Genomic DNA, 20,977 nt, shown 5'->3' on the forward strand with positions numbered 1-20,977 from the left:
AGATGAGAAAGAAAATGATCCGTCCTCATTGCTCATGACATGAGCAGAAGTCATGAGTCTGCAGAGCAGGCAGAGGCCCTGGGGGCAGGCACTCGTTAGGCTGACAGTGATCTTGCCCACCCTCCACTCCAGTGTCTGAGTCAGAGGAGGAGGAGGGAGGGAGGGGAGGAAGACAATGAGAAGGAAGAGAGACAGGAGGAGGTGGAGGCTGGGGAAGAAACTCAAAACAGAACTTGCTTTTGATCCTTGTACTTTTTGGAAGGACAAGGTAAAGAAGCTTAGACACCACTCCTCCCAGTCCTGAATTTTGGGGAGAACTACCATGGTGGACCACATAGCTTTCATTTCTGTGACACACAACTAACAGTCAAGGGTGAGGAGCCAGGCTTACCATTGTCGACACACACTTCTTGCCAGAGCTTTAGAACGGATACACAGAGAACCTCCTCGACTGCATCCTTCCCTGTTAAGAGGAGGCACCTGAAGAAGACAGGGAGAGGAATGTGGAGCCTGGGAATCGTCTTGCTTTCTTCTCACTGGGGTCTACTTAGGAAGATTTTAAGAGAATTTTTTTTATGCATATCCAAGCTGGACTTGGTGTCACACACCTTCAATTCCTCATACTCAACTGGAGACAGGTGGATCTCAGTGGGTTCAAAGCTAGTGTGGTCTGCATAGAGAAAGAGTGGCCATCCAGGACTACATAGTGAGACCTGTCCTCTCAAAAAGGCATATCCACAGGTCACCAGAACCAAGGGTCTGCCCATCACCGACTCCAAAGTTCCAGGTCGACAGCCAAGGGTTGAAAAAGCAGGGCTGGATGCAGAAAGGAGAGTGGACAGCTAGGGGCTATGAGTGATGAGTGAACATCCAAACACCCAACACACCTTAGGATCCTAAGCCTTCTACACCATCTCAGCACAATACAGAAGAAACACAGTGCCTCACCTCCTACCATGTAGCTCTTGTTTTAGATTAAATTCTAAATCAGATCAGATAGGACCCAGCTGCTTCTGCTTCCTTAAATGACTAGTAAATTCCAAAATGAAAAAGAGGAATAAAGGAGACCCTTACAGAGACACTGGTGGGAAACCAGTGGGACCTGTGCTTGTCTCACTGGAAAGTACGGAGAAGACCTGTGGGACAGGCTCACTCCGTCAGCTGCAACATGATGCAAAATGTTCTGAGCTCAAGGGGGTTCACATGTGCTCTTTCAGAGGTCACCCTGCTATCTGAGGAGCAAGGACACAGAGTAAGGCCTTGCCTGTGTGGTCAATATCTGTTTTCACACATGGCTATCTTTTTTTCCTTCATAGACATCTGGCTCTTTCCAAAAACCCCTACCTTCTGATGACCTCATGGTCACTGATGGTGCTGAATCCACCGTATGTTCTGAACAACGTTCGCTCTGTGCCTGAAACAAAGTCATAAGAACCAAGTCAGGCTCCTTACCCACCAGGAAGGCACTGCAGCGTAGCCAAGCCCATCCAAAGATCCCAGTGGGAAAGGCTGGACTTGTAAACTCAGAAATGTAACTGTCATGGGTCACTCAGTGTGCTGCACTCAGAGGGACTGCTTAGAACATGTCGGCATCTCAATTCGTTACTCTGAAGGCTTTAGAGAGCTGTTTAGTCTCTGGAAAGAACCGGGAAGCCATCTGACTCTATATATTGATTTCGAAGCTGTTTCCAGGATCTGGAGAAGAACGTGCGGTTTCTAAGAAGCTGCTGAGGGGCAATCTGGGCTACCTCTGTTCTAGACTGAAGAGGGACCAGAGGTTCCATCCATTTGTACAGATGATGTCCTGTCACTGGGCAATCAAAGCCGTTGGATCTCTGTCACCAGTGTTTACAGGGACTGGTTACAGAATGGTGTGGTCTTATTAGGGGACTGAGATGTTTCCTCTGAAACTATTTTCTTGTTCCAAGCAGCTGCCAAGTGCAGCTGGGGTGATTTCTATAGTTTATCACAAAAATTTCTTCTGTTTCTACATGGCTTAGGGTGTGTGCACGGTATGGGATGTTAGAGCGGATGTGGGGATGTAAGCAAGATGTGTCACAAATTTATAGAATAGGTGCACTGATATATTCAATATTTATATTTATGAATATAACTATAATGTTTGAATAATATACTCATATATTACTCAAATAATATATTCACATATTCACAATATAAATAATAATTCAAGTATATATTCATATGATAATATGAGTATAAATATGAATATAAATAAATACACCATGTGGTTTGAGTACCCAATATATAGAGCAGCGGCACAGCTTGTGTGTGTCTTGTGTTGTATGTGTGGTGCTTCCTGCCTGGGCATTGAGTTAGCACATCCCCTGAAGAGGGCACAGGTGGAGGCTGGCACCTATATTAGAGTAGACGTTCCATCAATATTTGTAGAAGGGGGGAAATCTTCATCTCACAAAGCCAGATCCCTGGGTCCCATGCCTTCACACTGACGATACTCCTCAGACTCCGCCCTATCTTACAGACCCCTGTATCTAACTTACAGTCGGTCATCATTTCTGTCAGAATCTCAATGCCTCCTGCATAGAACAAGGGTGTCTGGCCAGGCTTGGATAGGGTTTCCAGGAGGTTTTTGGTTGTCATTGATGTACTCTTTCCTGAGTCCAGAGATTCACGGGCTTCCTTCTCTTGAAGATCTGCTTTTTCCCGAAGAGTTACTTGATTTAGGTGTTCTAGCAAAATAATCAGGGAAAAGCGAAATGAACAACACCCCAAAGACTGACAGAAGCATACAAGGGGCTCCCCTCCTCTGCATCTCTCTCTCTTGCCCTTGCCCACCCCCTTCCTTCCTGCCTGCCTTTCGAGGATGTGAAGTATAAAGCAAGAAAATAGTTCAGACTCTTCTTCAGGAGGAGGCCGTTTAGAGGTAATGTAAGATCTAAACACAGAGTCTAAAACATTTAGAAGTTTGAGGCATTCTAGAAATATATCGGAAGTTGGTAAGGGAGAAAGAAATGAGTCTGAACAGGAGCACAGAGGGAGGCTGAGCAGAGAGGGGCCTGCTAACACAGAGGGCTGGGTGGCGGCATAGGAAAGGCAAGGCTGTGTGTGGCCTTGGCCAGGGCAGAAAAGGCAGGAAGGGCATTCCAGTGGAACACAAAGGAAAACCAGATTCAGATGGCGCTTGGCAGCAGGGGCCTTCTCACCTTTCACCTGTGCCTTCAGCTTGGGGTTTATCTCTCCAATCTTCTGATAACACTCTCTGGACTGGAAAACAGAAAGAAGACCTTGAGAGGTGATGGGGGTACCCGTGATTACAGGGCAGACACTGAGAACCCCAGGGCTTGGTTCCTTCATTATCTCTTCCAATCCTCCCCCTGCTAGCAGCACAGAGGCAGTCAGGGAGAGAGATGAGCTTTTGATATTTTTGCTTGGGCTTCTCTTCACAGGTTCCGTGGCACTACAGCTACTATTTTCAAAATTCATTTTAAAAACCTGTTTGTTAAATACAAACTGTTAAATGAAAACTACCTGGTCTTGAGTTTTTTGTGGATCATGTCTGCCGGAGGTTAGAATAATCACAATGTATATGCTAAACTTAGATTTGATATTTGCACTAAGAATCCATCAGCTATGCCCAGGGGAGTCAGGAAATAAGCAAAACTGAAGGCTGGAGGCTGTTGATTGGGACCCAGGCATACGAGAATAGAACACCCTGGGGTTTAGAGTACAGGCTGCAAAATCAGTTAGTGAAGACTCCAGTCACCGGCCGCATCAGACTCAGCTAGAGAACTTGACTCTTACTGAGGGAATAGTTAGCTAGAAAGATTCTAGAGAAAGAAAACACAAAGGAAAAACAGAGTCAGATGGAGCCTAGCATCAGGGACCTTCTCACCTTTCACCTGTGCCTTCAGGGAGATTTGGGGGCTAAGATTGTATCACTCATGTCTTAGTTAGGCTTTTACTGCTGTGAACAGACACCATGACCAAGGCAAGTCTTATAAAGGACAACATATATTTGGGGCTAGCTTACAGGGTCAGAGGTTCAGTCCATTAACATGGAGGTAGGAGCTTGGCAGCATCCAGGCAGCCATAGTGCAGGAGGAGCTGAGAGTTCTACATCTTCATCTGAAGGCTGCTAGTGGAAGACTCACTTTCCAGGCAGCTAGGGTGAGCTGCCCATGCCCACAGTGACACACCTACTTCAATAAGGCCACACCTCCTAATAGTGCCACCCCCTGGGCCAAGCATATACAAACCACCACAGCTCAATATATATATAAAATTCTGAGGGAACACCCAACCAATCTCCAAGAGAAAAAAAAAAATCCTAAAGGAATAAACATTCATATCTTCAAGGTTGATCAGGGATCTTCTAAGAAAACAGGGTAAGGATGGGTAGAAGAGGCCTGGAGGGATGGATGGCTTACCAGGTCACTAAAGTCTGCTAAGCTGAGACCTGAGTGAGATCCCTGGAATCCACCTCAAGGTGGGAAATGACTCTAGAGTTGTCTTCTGACCTTTGCGACACTGAGTGTTCTCCCCCAACCCCCACCTACATCATGCTCATGAACTTACAGAATAACAAATAGAGGTTGAACATAATACAAACCATCACATTTAAAAAATAGCATTATTCTAGGACAGACATGGGCATGCTGAGTCCAGTATCTCCTCAGTCCCATATCCAATCGAGGAGATACTCAGTATCTATGATCCCATCACTGCCTATCCCCCTCGCCATCACCGGCACTGTGATTAGCCATGTGATGCTGCAGCGTGGATGCACACACATTTGGAGTAATGAGATTATGAGTGAATTTTGCTTTCTTGTTGTTCGTGTCTTCTCTCTGAGAAAGTTGAATCAGTGCTAGTGGAGGGTTCCCTGACATGACTCCTCCAGCTGGCGGAGCTGTTTGATTCCCGACTGTATTATCTGGGAACTTCAGAAAACCCTAAAAGGCGGATTAACATCTAACCAACTCTTCACCTGGCTTAGAACTTACCTTGCTGTAGTTCTTCAGGGCCAAGTAGGCTTTCCCCATGTGGAAGTAGGCCTTTGTACAATTCTCATCACACTGTGTAAAAGAGAATGTTTGATCAGATGTTTCAGATCTGAAGTCATTAGGCTCTGCCCTGCCTCCTTAGTTAACAGAAGGAGGCCAGCGCTTTGGCTCTCAGGACAGTATCAAAGTTGACAATTAAGACATTTCTGTGCATTTGTGACCAAGCTAATTGCTGCCTGCAAGGAGTCTGGACACGTGGGTATGCTCTCTTCCAAATTAGTGATACTGTCAGCTCTCACTTTCATGTAGAGACTTGCTCAAGAAGTAAAGCAAGGCCCTAAATTTAGAAGAGTCCTCAGCATTGGCTTCATGCTGGAATCACTTGGAAGGCTCATATATATCTGGGCGTGGCCGCCCCTGGGCCAGTTAAGTTACTGTCTAAATGAGGTCCTGACAGAAAAAAATTCAGCTTTCTGGGTGATGTAACTATAGAGCTAAGTTTGAGTGCTACTTGCTCCTTAGCAGACAGAATTCTCTGGGAAGGCAACCGTGGTTAGTAGCATGTCTTAGTAGGTAGTAAGTCCTTTCTTGAAAATAAGCCACAACATGAACACCGTGTAGTGCATGTTGAACAGGTCTGTTGTCACGTGTGCTTTCAGGTCACTGAGAAGGAATCTGGGTCTTGAAGTGGGGTTGCTTCCCACTCCATTTCAGAGACAAGTATGTTTGTCAGTCACAAAGTGTTCTCTAAGACATCCTGTCTGGGAGTTGGCTGGCCCTCCTAACTCTATGCTAGGGGAGAAAGAACAGCAAAACAGCCCAACAGTAAGAACACTGTGCCCTTGAGAGCAGCCGAAAGGTGAACCATTTCCAACAGAGCTTACTCCTCAGTACCTGATCTGAGAGTGCCTATGGTGGAAAGGGAGGCAGGAGGTGAGCCTTGGGAAGCTTCTCTGAGGGGAGAAAATTCAACAGGGAACTCCAGGCGACTGCCTCAACTTTTCCAGTCTGTTCCTGCTCGATGTCCCGAGGGCCTGGGTTGATGTTGTAAACTCTACCTGCTGCTACATGTTCTTTTTCCGGATATTCTGCTCTGATTGGGGCTGTCTTTGAGAACTGCAGCTCTCATGTACTTCCTCGCCTTCCCCTCCCCCTCCCATGCTCTTTCTCCCTCTCCTTATTGTTTACATTGGCTTGCTATGTGATGAATAAACACACCCATCTAAATCAGAAAGTATGACTACTGCAGATCATTCTTTGGACTGTACAGAACAAACAGGAATTCCCGTTAGTATCACTTAAGATCTAGATGGATGCCCCGCTACAAAAGGGAGGGTTTAAGTGTGCAGCTAGGGATATACCACTCAGAGAAAGGCCCCGACTCTGCCTGCTCCTCCTCCTTGTAAGTCCACAGGGAGCCATCCAGCACAAACATGAACTAAAGCTTGAAACATCAGTTAATTAACATTCACTCATCCCCTTTATAGAGCAAGATATTGAGCCAGGTGAGATATCCTTGAGGGTTTAGATTTAGAAGGTTCAGGAGGTAAGTCTCAGGAGTCTAAAATGTTCTAGGTGAATTAACAACTCAGGATGTTGGTTAGGCCACTAGCTTTTGGACAACCATTTTCCTTATCTGGAAAGTAAAGACGGTAATTCATACCTCTTCCCCCGCCCTATTGTTGGGATGGGGAATCATGTAACACTTAGCACTCTTCTACTACTCCATTAGCTGCTGTTGCTGTGGTTACAGCAGCGACAATACATCTCAGAGCAAATGTGATTTATAGAAAGGCTAAATAATAGCAAAAGAGGAAACAATAATTGCTAGAGAAACTCTTACCAGGAGTTTTTATGTATAATATTTCCTGATCCATTATGAAGTGAATGGTAATACAGAGAATAATAAGAGCCCAGGTTGATCAGTCTGTTCCATGTGGTTGGCACTGAGCTTGATGGCTTGGATGGATGATCTTTTGTGAGCCTCATAGCAATGCAAGGCCCGGGTATCCCCATGTCACAGACAAGAAGAGCGGGGGTTGGGGTGCAGGGGGGGTGGTAGCTCATATTGCATTATCAGTGCCCAGAAGAGCTAAAATTTGAAATCTGGCAATTGAATTCAAGGACAAAGGGGCTTAAAAACTTTATTAGGATTGGGGGTATAGTTTGCCTAATATGCACAAGTCCCTAGGTTCGATTCCCAATACTGAAAACAACGATGACAAATAAACCCAAGAGCTCTTTCTGAAGTATGCTATGAAAAAAATGACTGTAGGCTGCAGGAAAAGCTCTCCTCCAGGTTCAGTGGTGGAGACCCTACAATGAGAGGAGCAGGCAATGTGGGGGTGGGGGTTGAACTGAGTCTTGAGTGAAAGAAAGCACTGAAGGGAGGATAATGATAGAAAGAGAGGGGAATGGGATGAGAGAGTCCAGAGAGAAGGGAGTTCAGGTGCCTTATGAAAGCTTATGGTCCAGCTGTAATTGAAGCATTGGGTGGAAGAACAAGAGGGGATGGGAAGGGGGAGCTAAAAGGACTCCACACAAAAGTCTCAAATGCCAGGTGGGAGGAGGGTTGCACTGTCATTGCTGTCCAGAAGGCAAGGTGGTCTGGAGGTGACATGCAGAAGTGACCAGAGCAAGGACAGGCAGGGAGATGAGCAACGAGTCCAGAGTGCCACTTGGAAGGGGGCTGATGCCCGACGTCCTGGTGAGAGTTGCAGAAAGGGGAGTGCAGACATCAGAGCTATGTCAGAGATCAGCACCAAGGACTAACTCCATGTGAAGTCAGAACCGAGCTGAGATGCAGGAAAGGTATAGTCGGCTCTAACAGAAAGGGGTCACGAGGGCATGTAGAAGAGGAGCTGTCCGAGCGCAAAGACAGTTTTAGTTTGTAGACTCCCTGAGTTTGGGGGATGCCAGGATGACCAAATGGAAACCTGCATGAGGTGGTGGAGGTGGACCTGGAGCTGGGAGCTGGGAGAAGGGAGAAGCTGGGGAAGCTGGTCTGAAAGGGAATTGCAGAGATGACGGGTGAATCCATGAGGCTTATGAGAGGAACTGAGGAGCCTTGAGGGAAGAGGGCAGGAAGCACAGTGGTGAGCATAGCAAAGTCACAAAGGATGAAATCCAGGAAGCAGGAAAGGTATGATCAAGGAGAAGAGATGGTGCTCTGCACCTTTGCTCATGAGAGCCAGATATTCATAGTATATTCATGGCATATTCATGGCATATTCATGGCATATTCATGGCAGAATACCGGTGTTACATGGCTGGGGACATACAAGTCCCTAAGCTGAAGCCCATGACCTTCACAGGTATGGCACAGAGAAGTGGCTATAGCTATGACATCATCCTCTCTCCACCCACAAAGAGCAACTAATAGATCTTCTTATGACTGAACCTGTCAAGTCTAACCAGGAGTCTTCCATCATATGCATTTACTCCAATGAGCCCCACACTGTCTTTGAAGGAGTGTGGCCTTCAAAGCAGGATGGATTTCATTGTGCAGGAAATGTTCTGCTTATGGTGACACTCGTCTGCTCCTGATGGGAAACAGCTTTGCCGCCCTTATCTTCTTTGACAAGGGACATTGGCCCTGAAATATCACTCAGGCTGGTCTCTTCCAATTTGAAAGTGTCAAGAAATATTAAATTGGCATGAAAGTCCTCATGCTATTAATAATGGAGTGCTGGAGATCGTTGCTATTGAGATTATAAAGGTTTTTTAAAGAGAGCAAACCTTTTCTCAGAATCTGTGGCCTCTACAAAGAGCAGAAGTTAACCAGTTTTCAAATTCTTTTTGTGTCGATCCAAACCTCTCTAGCTGGGAGCCTCACTGAGCGTTTAACAAGACTGGGCTCTGAGTGTTGGCGATTATTTTAATGCTGCTTCCACTGGGCCTGCTCTGCTTTAGTGTCTCATTCAGTTAATTATGCTGAGCTTCGTTCAACTTTTGGGCAGAGGCCAGTGTGTTAGTCTGGGTCAGCATGGGCTGTGTCTAACTCTTTGGTCCTTATCTGATTAGAAGACTTGTACTCTGGAGTTCCTTAGAGGAGATCTCGTTTCTATCTTAGAAAGGAATGTGATCCTTTCCCAGCAATCCTGGGGTTTCAGTTTTCGGCAGGGTTTTTTTTTTTTTCCCCAGTAGATAGTTAAAAAGAGTACAGGCTGAGAGTCAGAATGGCCTCTGGCTTTGTGAACCAATGTAAATGGCTTAATTCATCTCTCAGGGCTCATCCTTTGGTCGGAAAAAATATGGAAAATAGTGGCACTGTACAGAACCTATGCTGTGAGCCTGCAGCAAATGATGGGTTTTGCTGTTACTGTTGAAGCAGCCAAGGGAAACATCTTGAGCTCTTTTCTCTTAATGATTAGTGCCAGAAAACAAAACCAGTTAAAGCAACAACAAAAACAACAAGAACAACACCACTGTGAGCAAACAAGGTGACAGCGTGGGTGAGCATATCCACTCTGGAGATCTAGCTCTGCCTTCAGCATGTGGTTGATCTCATGATGGGAAGACCGGCCTAGTGTGACAGATTGGTGTACCGCCACACTGTGCTCTCAGAGGGATGACATAACCAGGTGCTTCATGTTACCTGCAGGGTCACAATGCTTTGTGAACCCCCAGAATCAAGGGTGATTTTCTGATTCACTCCTGTTTCCCTTGCTTATATCCTCAATAATCAAAAAAATAAGCAAGAGGAGCCATCGAGGTGGTTCAACAGGTAAGGGCACTTGCCAAACAAGCCTGGAGACAGAAGCCCAATCCCTGGAATCTGCCTAAAGCTGGAAGCCTAAGACCAACTTCACACATATATCACACACATGTCATGCACAGACACACATGCACACACAAATAAGTAAAAACAAAGATTAGCAAGAGAATACGGCCAGTATGTGCCTGTGAATGTTTATTCTTTAGGCCATGGTCATTGGGTGAGGCCACGGTGCTGTCCTGGGGAATTGGAGGCACCCGATACACCTGGATCCTTCTCTTAGCATTCTACCTTATCTGACTGTAAGTTGTTTAAACTAATCAGGTAAAATGGCAAATCGTCTGAGGTACTTTATGCCTAAGTTTTCTTTGCCCTTCCTCTGTCAAACCTGTCACATTACAACATATTATATTACACACTCAACACACACACACACACACACTCCTTTGTCAGACCTGTCACATTACAACACATCATGCTCTCTTACATATTACAACAAAGAGATACATTTTATGAAGTTAGGCCTGATGGTGCAGGGCTATAATCTTAGCTACTTGGGAGGCTGAGGCAGGCAGGAGGATAACAAGTTCAAGGTCAGACTAGTCAATTTAGTGAGACCTTGTCTCAAAATATAAAGGGTTTGGAGTTGTGGCTAAATGGTGGGATTCTTGCCTAATATGTGAAAAGCCATAGGACAGAAAGAATGAGAATGAGAGAGACAGAGAGACAGACAGAGACAGAGAGACAGAGACAGAGAGACAGAGAGTGGGGTAGGGAGAGACAGAGACACAGACAATGAGATAGAGATAGGGCAGATGGAAATAGAGAGAAACAGACAAAGGCGGGGGAGAGAATAGAATCATATTTTTATGGAGTACCACAGAAAACCTCAAGCATTTTTAAAGATAAAAATGTTTCTTGTTTCTAGACCCTTTGAGGGGCTTAAGTGCACTGTCCTCAGGGAAGAGTTTGTTCAAGTAATTTTTTAAAAAGACCATGTGACAGTGTATGATAGGGAAGCTTGGATTTAGGGTTAAACATTTATTTAGTCATATGAAATGCTGTCCCATGGATTAATTGTGGCACCCGAGAGTGACTCTCTGCTTGTATGCTCTCGAGAGAACCCGGAGCACAGCACTGTGCATGTGCCCAAGCTGATCCCCGTGGGACAATAGCATTTTATACTCCTGATAACCCTCCACAGATAGAAGATGGTGTCGTCCATTTCCCCATGATCTCCAGACTGGTGAAGAAATGATGCTTTCCCAGTAGAGTAAAGCATTTGACAGAGACCAAGTGAAGAATGAGCTAGTGTAACATAGGACCTTCAAGGACCAATGGTGATAGTGTCTCTGGAGCACGTGTATGAGCTAAGCACATTGTGTGCAGAAACTCAATTCCATCCCATTTCATAGATGAGGAAACTGAGGTCCTTCCGGTGACACACATGGAGCTGCTTTCTGTGTACCTTAGAGGCCAGAGCAAGCTCAATAGAGTCACGTGGCAAAGGAAAGAGACTCTTACCTTCAGAGCCCAGTCACAATCCACAAGAGCCTTCTGATAGTCCCCAAGTTTTATGTAAGCCTGAAATGACACAAATACGTGATACTCAGACACAAGCCTGTATCAAAGGAGTCCTCAGTCAGTACAGAAAGGACAGCTAATATCACCATGTAAAAAAATAACAGAAAATGGATTTGAGGATGTGGGAGGGCTAGGAACCTTACTCACAGTAAGAGTACAAACGGGTGAAGCCACTGTGCAAATCAGAATGCATGATCCTCTGGAAACCACATACCTCGGCTAGAAAACTTCTGGGCACTGAACCAAAGGACTGTAATCCTACCACAGGGATACCTGCACACACATTTAGCAAGGAAACGGGACCAGTTGAGATGTCCATCAACAGGTAAATGGGTAATAAAATGGGGTACAGGTATGTAGTGGAGTTTTATTCAGCTGTGAAGAAACATGAAATTTGCAGGGAAATTGATAGATCTGGGGAATATATAGAAGAGGTAAAAAGGCAAATATTACATGTTCATTTTCATATGTGGATCCTAGCATGTGTGTGTGTATGTGTGCGTGCCCATGTGTGTGTTTGTATATGTGCATGTGTGTATATGTGTGCATCCATGTGTGTGTTTGTCTGTATATGTAAGTGTATGTGTGTTTGTGTGTGTTTGTCTGTATATGTAGGTGCATGTGTGTGTGCACATATGTGTGTTTGTGTGTGTATGTGTATATGTGTGCAGACCTGTGTCTCTGTGTGTATGTGTGTGTGTTTGCATGTGTATATATGAGTATAGGCAAAAGTCATGTAATCAGGAAATTAATCATTTGTCTAAATGATTAATATTTACTAATAAAAATGGGAGAAAGATAAACAATACATTTATATATGCTGTCCATCCTCCTCTTCCTCTTTCTCCTCCTCTTCTTCTTCTTTCCTTTTTTTGTTATTTTTTGTTTGTTTGTTTTGTTTTGTTTGTTTTTTTGAGACAGGGTTTCTCTGTGTAGCCCTGGCTGTCCTGGAACTCACTCTGTAGACCAGGCTGGCCTCAAACTCAGAAATCCACCTGTCTCTGCCTCCCAAGTGCTGGGATTAAAGGCATGCACCATCACTGCCTGGCTTCTTCTTTTCTTATCAAGAAGCATTACATAGATTTTAGGCACTTTTCTTTTGGAATGTTTCAGAAGAAAGAGTAATGGCCATCCCATGTAAGAAAACAAACAAACAAACACCCCCCCCCCAAACAACAACATCTACAAAACCCAACAACCTGGGCCCCAGGGATGAGTGATTTTTCCGGGGCCCTCAGTCTCCAAGAACAACGCCAGCGTGCATCTACATTACTCATGACCCAAACTTTCCCAAGGGGCTGTAACATTCTTAGCAGTAAGATGAGCTATTTCCATGAACATGCGGTGCTGTAACTCTGGGGGAATCAAGGCATGCAGCCAAGTTCAGGAGGGGAGCAGGTAGCAGCCGGGTAGTGGCCATTGCAGCACAGATCTACTTCCTCTTCGGGTGTTGAGTTGCACTTGAAAATCACACGGGATTAAGAAGCCCGTGCCCTCCCAATCATCAGACAGCAGACCACGGCAACCATGACCTTATGCTATGAGACTGAAGGTCCAAACAACCCCAAAGACCTCACCACGGCCTTCGACAATTTCTCTATGCAGCCTTGTACTTTTTCTTTCCTTTCCTTTCCTCTTGTCTCCTCTAAGACTTGAATTTGATGCCCTGTGTTGTCTCCATTCTCTTTTGCTTCTCCCCATTTTAAGAAGAGCAACTTTTCTTAATGGCAATTAAACTCTAGATTTACCTAGTGGGCACCAGCAATCTTGATTTTACATTAGCTGTAGGAGAGAAATAAAGGCAACGAGGGGGTAGGCTTTTTTTTTCTTTAGCAAGCAATATTCAATCCCCAGCATCCTTACTGTTTTCTAGCACCACACGCAAATAGGAGAGGCATTTTAAAAATAGTCAGCTATTCAAGTGATTCCCAATACCAGGCAGCACGTTCTGTATCTATTTGCCTCTGAATGTATGCTCTCAGAGAGCAGGAAGAAATTGCTTCCCAAAGCCTTTCACTATATTTCCTTATATTTATCCACAGCCACTTTTAATGAGATTCTTATGACTAATCAAAGGGGGGCTTAAAATTGAATACAGTAAAAATGCAACTAACTAATTTAGATGAAGGGGGGGGTTGTTGAACAACCTGCACTAGATTCGAGTCTGAATTACATAACATTTTAAAAGCAATTCAACTCCATTGCTTTTTAATCACTTCAGGGAAACTAGCTTGAGTGACCATCAATAGGTAGATATTTTCCAAGACAAAATTCGGTGCAGAAAAAGAAAGAGAAGTAACCATTGTATTAATTGCTTACACTTAAAACATCCTTCTAAATTCTTTAAGCGGACTTATTATGGCTCTAGTGTTATATAACTAGTGTGGCATCGGATAGCTGTGACAGATGGAGCACTGAGGGAAAGAATATGGAAGGTTTTGTCCTTAATAACTTCATATTTATATTCTTGTTAGGGCAATAAGGTGGGTGCTGTCAAGGCATACTCCTGGCCATCTTTCTTACGGACTTGCTCTCTTATAACAAGTTTTTGCCACAAATGAGGGTAAAAAAGAACACCTGACCTCTAGTCAGACTATGCAAAATATTTAGGTAACGGGCTTGTATTGCTCTTGGATTTATTGGCCATAAAATCACTGTCACCCCACAGACTCTCCAGCTACAAATGCCCCGTGTTGTGTCTGGCTTTGAATGCTTCTCCTCCACCAAGCCCAGACAGATACTCTTGATTTATGGAGATTGGAGCTGATGAGGACTCAACGGCTGCCTCCCTCTCTGGTAGGTGACATGGCATCAAGCCTGTCACCCAGAGGTCCAGCTGACAGGTCCTGTCTGTCATAGGTTCACATCCATGAATCTGCCACACCAAACTTCACTATATTTCAAAGATAAGGTGACTAGTGACACTTTTTGTTTCAAGTGATTAGTTAACCAGCTTCCTGGTTTCATTAAGCACAGGTAAAACACATCAGGGCATGGGGGCAGGCAGTTATGGCTCAGTTTTGAGAAACTGAGGTTCCCTGTAAAATAAACCTGAGGGGAAAGGGCTTCAGAAACCCTGACTTTCAGAGAAAGTGCTGTTGGTTTCCTGGCTAGCCAGTTTAACCCAGGTCACAGAGTCAAAAAAGCAGGTTTGACATAACAAGCACCAACTGGCACTATGGTCTTTGAGAGTACCACTAAAAACATCCGTGGTAGATTCCACGTTCTCATAGGCCAGTAATCTCATAGGCTGAATACTGGAGGTGTTTATACCATGGAAACTGGCGCTTGCAGCATGAACCACAAAGGCTGGTTGGTAAACATTTACTACCAACGATACTGTCTACCCTTGCCTTTGCTTTGATGGGGTTCCCAACACCAGTTTTCAGAGTCGCCACTGTGGACGCCGTGGGTTACCCACCTGGGCTCGGTTGGTGTAGAGCACCTTCATGTCCTTGAGCTTCCCTAAACCCTCACTGTAGAAGAATATGGCTGATTCATAGTCGCCCTTGACAAAGGCCTCGTTCCCCTTCTCCTTCAGGGCTGGGAGAAAAAAAGGCACACAGTCAGCCGTCCTTGTATGACGGAAGGTCCTTCTAGATTGCGGGCTTTCTAGTTCAGCGCGCACCGCTTATTTTTCGCTGCAATCACTTGAGATCCAATTTCTTTTTCCCCTTCAAATCTATGCTGAGGTTTTCTACACAATCTCTCAGAGAAACGATATTTTTCTGAACTGAGGCTTACATCTGCGCCACTTGTACCCTTGACCAAGGCAAGAGTCCCCATAGTCTTCGAGCAAATGGGGAGTGGGGAGGATCTGCATTAACACACCATCGGACATTTAAAAAAAGAAGGAAAGAAAGGAAGAAAGCACTCTGCACATTCATGCACCTGATGCTAACATGTACAACATCACTTTATCGGTTTTCACTTACTTTGTGTCCTCTTTTCCCGCATTTTACTTTTCCTTCTGACTTTAGCTCAGGCTAGCCAGTGGAGCTTCTCTTCTTTCCTATTTCCCAAGAGCCATTCAGGAATCTGATAGGCCCAGTCTACGCACAGGGCCTGATTAAGGCTGTATCCTGCTGACTGCACATTGAGTAAGATCAGAGGATGTACCTCCAATGGTTTCTGCCTGGCCAGGTCCTCTGGCTGCCAGTCCATCATGAACCCACTCCCCAGGGAGCTCTGTATCCTCACACATCTGCACACAGGCTTTTGTGGGCTCCTTCAGCAGGAATCATCCCAGCTATTGGAAAGTAAGGGCCGAGAGTTACCATCTGCCAGGACTCTGTTTTCTCGTCTTCTCTTGGCTCGTTCCTTGGCGTCCTTCTCCACAGATGCCAAAAAGGCATCTGACAGCAGAGCGATTCACAGCGTTAAAAAGAACAAGCCAAATACTCTAATCAGTCCTTCTGTTCAAATTCCGGAGGAAGCGACTTCGGGATATTACAGCTGTACTTCTTATGCATACATGTGTAGGCACATGCATGCATGTGTGTGTGTGTGTGTGTGTGTGTGTGTGTACGTGCACACATGAGCACATAAGCACACACATGTGCACCCAATTCTGAGGCAGTTTAACTGTCATCGTCTTAATGTGACTTTAAAAGCCAACCTGTGTGGTGTATTATTATGTGTGATGGCTGTGTCTATGCCTCAGATTTGAATTATGTCTCTTAAAAGAGTTTTTCCTTTGAAGAGAGACTTTTTGTTCTATTTAGCATAATGAGCCTCCGAGCTGAGCAACACAGAAAATAACTGCGTCCCCTAAGCAGTGAAGGGTAAATTGGATCATAAAGAATAACTGAGTTCAGTTTACAAAAGGCTGGTCAGGAGAAAACGAAAAATAAAATAGAAAAGCCCCTGCTCACTGCCTCTCGGACCACTGGCACCAGACCTGGGTCGTCAGCAGGATTTTGTTTGTGGGTTGTTTTTAAGCCCAGGGGCCATAATTTAAGGGCCTGGAAGTTACATTCTAAAAAAAAACAAAACAAAACAAAACAAAACAAAACAAAACAAAAAAATACTGATCCTAAATGAATACAACACATTGGAGAGGGAGAGAGAGATGCTGTCCTTACCTGGGCTCATTTCATCTGCATTCTGCAAGATATGGGATATCATAAAAACAAAGAAACAAATCTTAAAACTCAGTCTCTGGTAAATGTGTATATAAAGCCAAGAGAGCAAACCTACTTCAAACAAGGAGAAACATTTTCTTTAACCACCGATACTGATGGCTCCAGATTTTAAGAGGCTTGCTTTAAAGTTAGAGATGCTATGGTGGGCACAATTATGGGCCTGCTCCTATAGAACCAAGATGGCCCAAGTCAGGGGACCCCCACTCCCCACCCCTGTGACTTGTTACATATGAATTGCTAGAACGTGGGAGTTGAGACCAATAAACTAAATACAACACTCAAGTTCAGCAGGCAGAGAAGTTGAGCATTCATAGAGCTTACAGTTCCATATGGAAAACCCATCAGGAAGCCTGGGAAGTGACCCTGTCCCAGCCTCATCAGGTGGTTTGAGCTCACGTTCCTGCCTCAGAGCAGGTCTCCCTATGGCATCTACTTATAGACCTCCATAGGGGAAACGGAAACCTCGGGAGCTTGTGGAGGACTGATCATGGTCTTATTCAGAGTAGTCCTGCACCCGTCCTCCTCTTGCTCTCTCTCCATCAGCAGGAGTTTCTTTTCCGAGTCCAGGACAGCTTTCTGCTGTATGCAGGGATCATTGGAATTCATCCCTTGGATTAAATTGGCTAGAGGGAAAAAAAAAAATCACACGTGACTCAATCAGACAAGTTCTTGGAAAGGAAAGACTCCATCCGTTGGAAAGAATGGTGTTGAAAATTAATAAGGATGATCCACAGAAAGGAGAAGAAGGTGCTAGGAAGCCCTGTGAATCACTGGGACTAATGTGAGACAATTCGGAAGAGCATTTGTTTTTGTCTAGAAAAAAACAGCAAAAAATGTAATACTGGGCTTTCAGGAACAGAGCTTTAAGTCACTAGTCAACTCTAGTAATTTATGGACGGCTTATTAGGAGTTGTATGTTTTGCTGAATATCAGGGAAAATAGAAAATTTAAAAAATTCTTTTGTTTTGTTTGAAAAGCTTGTGATGTTGTGTGGGAGATAAGCATAATGCAAGCAATTTTGAGACTCCTAAAACAGAAGGCTTTAGCTATCTCCCTGCCTCTCTTTACTGTGCTGTCTTCTCAGATTGGCCTTCATACGCTGTCTCTCAGAGGGACCACTCTGCCCTCCCCTCCACCTAACCAGATAAATCTGTTCACCTCACTCCAATTTCAGATCAATCTGATTATCCATATCTAGCAACCTTGACTAGGGAAGCTGAGCACTGATAAGGAAAACATGGATAACTCCCTGGGGGGACTGGTCCCAGACTGACTGGTCCGTCAATGAACCTTCCTCTCCCAGAATCCTCACTATGTCATCCTAGAGTAGGTAGTCTTATTATTCTCTTGAACACTTTCAAGGTTTGGGCAATCTAAACCTGACAATTCCAAATACAACATTCAGAGAGGAAAAGATGGGGTCAAGAAAGAGCTCTTTCAAGGTCATGTTTTCAAACTCACACAGCTGCCCACATCTGCATCCATCTTTGGTTCTCACCACAGAAGGAAGCAGTGTCTCTTGCATGAGGCTTGAGCCTCTGCTTGTGCAAGTCATGTAGCCAATGCATATCCAATGGGTAGGAAAATAGTAAAGAAAGCCATTTTGTTATGTACCTGAACATGATGGCTACATGGTTTTAAAAAATGAGCACTATAGTGTAGCCTACATTTTCTTTGCAATATGCTTAAGAGGTCTGCTTGGGGACTTTCTAAGGTGGGACCAGCCAGGAGACACAGGCCACAGAAGCAGCAGAGCAGCTGGGACAGGGTCCTTCCTGCCTTCATCTACACCCAGGAGGGACAGCTGATCTGTGCTTGGGTCTTACCAGGAGAGAGCTGATCTCCCAGGAGGGCTGACACAGGATTATAGACCTACAGGAGGAACAAGCTCCAGCCAGAGACAGCAAGAACATCTAACATCAGAGATTACCAGATGGTGAAAGGCAAACGTAAGAATCTTACCAACAGAAACCAACACTACTTGGCATCATCAGAACCCAGTACTCACACCACAGCAAGTCCTGGATATCCTAACACACTGGAAAAGCAAGATTCGGATTTAAAATCATATCTCATGATGCTGAAAGAGGAATTTCAGAAGGACATAAATAACTCCCTTAAAGAAATACAGGAGAACACAGGTAAACAGGTACAAGCCCTTAAAGAGGAAACACAAAAATTCCTTAAAGAATTACACAACACGAGTAAACAAGTAGAAGCCCTTAAAGAGAAAACACAAAAGTCCCTTAAAGAAATACAGGAAAACAGAACCAAACAGGTGAAGGAATTGAACAAAAGCATCAGGGATCTAAAAATGGAAATAGAAACAATTAAGAATTCACAAAGAGAGACAACTCTGGAGATAGAAAACTCTAGGAAAGAAGTTTGGAGCCATACATCACCAACAGCATCACCAACAGAATATAAGAGATAGAAGAGAGAATCTCAGGTGCAGAAGTTACCATAGAAAACATTGACACAACAGTCAAAGAAAACACAAAATGCAAAAAGATCCTAACCCAAAACATCCAGGAAATTCAGGACACAATGAGAAGACCAAACCTAAGGATAATAGGTATAGAAGAGAGTGAAGATTTCTAACTTAAAGGGCCAGTAAATATCTTCAACAAAATTATAGAAGAAAACTTCCCTAACCTAAAGAAAGAGATCCCCATGAACATACAATAAGCCTACAAAACTCCAAATAGTTTGAACCAGAAAAGAAATTCCCTGCCACATAATAATCAAAACACCAAATGCACAAAACAAAGAAAGAATATTAAAAGCAGTGAGGGAAAAAGGTCAAGTAACATAAAGGCAGACCAGTCTTCTTGCCAGAGACTATGAAAGCCAGAAGATCCTGGGTTGATGTCATATAGACAGACCCTAAGAGAACACAAATGCCAGCCCAGACTACTATACCCAGCAGAACTCTCAGTCACTATAGATGGAGAAACCAAGGTATTCTATGACAAAACCAAATTTACACAATATCTTTCCACAAATCCAGCCCTTCAAATGATAATAAATGGAAAACTCCAACACAAGGAGTGAAAGTACATCCTAGAAAAAGCAAGAAAGTAATCTTTCAACAAAACTAAAAAAAAAAAAAAAAAAAAAAAAAAAAAAAAGCTACATGAACAGAATTCCAACTCTAACAACAAAAAAGGAAGCAACAATTATTTTTCCTTAATATCTATTAATATCAATGGACTCAATTCCCCAATAAAAAGACATAGACTAACAGACCTAACATTTTGTTGCATTCAGGAAACCCACCTCAATGACAAAGACAGACACTACCTCAGAGTAAAAGGCTGGAAAACAATTTTCCAAGGAAATGGTCCCAAGAAACAAGTTGGAGTAGCCATCTAATATTGAATAAAATCGACTTTCATCCTCAAGTAATCAAAAAAGATAAGGAGGTACACTTCATACTCATCAAAGGTAAAATCTACCAAGATGAACTTTCAATTATGAACCTCACGCTCCAAATGCAAGGGCATCTACACTCATAAAAGAAACTTTACTAAAGATCAAAGCACACATTGCACCATATACAATAATAGTGGGAGACTTTAACACCCCACTCTCTGCAATGGATAGATCATGGAAACAAACTAAACAGAGACACAGGGAAACTAACAGAATTCCTGAAACAAATGGATTCAACAGACATCTATAGAACATTTTATCCTAAAACAAAAGGATATACCTCCTTCTCAGCACCTCATGGTACTTTCTCCAAAACTGACCACATAATTGGTCACAAAACAGGCCTCAACAGATACAAAATGATAGAAATAATTCCTTGCATCCTATCAGATCACCATGGACTAAGGCTGGTCCTCAAAAACAACATGAACAATAGAAAGCCCACATACACTTGGAAACTGAACAACACTCTACTCAATGATAACTTGGTCAAGGAAGAAATAAAGAAAGAAATTAAAGACTTTTTAGAATTTAATGAAAATGAAGCCACAATATACCTAAGCTTATGAGACACAATGAAAGCAGTCCTAAGAGGAAAACTCATAGCTCTAAGTGCCTCCAAAAAGAAACTGGAGAGAACATACACTATCAGTTTGACAGCACATCTGAAAGCTCTAGAACAAAAAGAAGCAAATTCACCCAAGAAGAGTAGATGGAAGGAAATAATCAAACTCAGGGCTGAAATCAACCAGGTGGAAACAAAAAGAACTATACAAAGAATCAACCAAACCAAGAGCTGGTTCTTTGAGAAAATCAACAAAATAGATAACTCCTTAGCCAGACTAACTAGAGGACACAGAGACAGTATCCTAATTAACAAAATCAGAAATGAAAAGGGAGACATAACAACAGACACTGAGGAAATTAAAAAAAAAAAATCATCAGATCCTACTACAAAAGCCTATATTCAACAAAACTGGAAAACCTGGATGAAATGGGCAATTTTCTAGACAGATACCAGGTACCAAAGTTAAATCAAGATCATATAAACTATCTAAACAGTTCCATATTCCCTAACTAACTGAAACAGGTATTACTAGTCTCCCAACCAAAAA

The 20,977-nt window shown here is 43.7% G+C and overlaps 1 protein-coding gene across 5 annotated transcripts in view; it reads right to left on the reverse strand.

Annotated features, from left to right (window-relative positions):
- The window catches only part of Ttc12 (tetratricopeptide repeat domain 12), a 56,457-nt gene that overhangs the window by 17,131 nt on the left and 18,349 nt on the right, over positions 1-20,977 (reverse strand). For all 5 annotated transcript variants that reach the window (XM_031345091.1, XM_031345092.1, XM_031345093.1 and 2 more), the window contains exons 3-12: positions 16,890-17,050; positions 16,368-16,389; positions 15,561-15,638; positions 14,705-14,826; positions 11,224-11,283; positions 4,983-5,054; positions 3,183-3,243; positions 2,520-2,708; positions 1,345-1,414; positions 392-480 (exon numbers count right to left, since the gene is read on the reverse strand). In XM_031345091.1, coding sequence (XP_031200951.1) covers positions 392-480; positions 1,345-1,414; positions 2,520-2,708; positions 3,183-3,243; positions 4,983-5,054; positions 11,224-11,283; positions 14,705-14,826; positions 15,561-15,638; positions 16,368-16,389; positions 16,890-17,050 — 924 coding nt within the window. The remainder of the gene's footprint in view (positions 1-391; positions 481-1,344; positions 1,415-2,519; positions 2,709-3,182; positions 3,244-4,982; positions 5,055-11,223; positions 11,284-14,704; positions 14,827-15,560; positions 15,639-16,367; positions 16,390-16,889; positions 17,051-20,977) is intronic.

The sequence above is a fragment of the Mastomys coucha genome, unplaced genomic scaffold (genome assembly GCF_008632895.1).
Source record: "Mastomys coucha isolate ucsf_1 unplaced genomic scaffold, UCSF_Mcou_1 pScaffold23, whole genome shotgun sequence".
Lineage (NCBI taxonomy): Eukaryota > Metazoa > Chordata > Mammalia > Rodentia > Muridae > Mastomys > Mastomys coucha.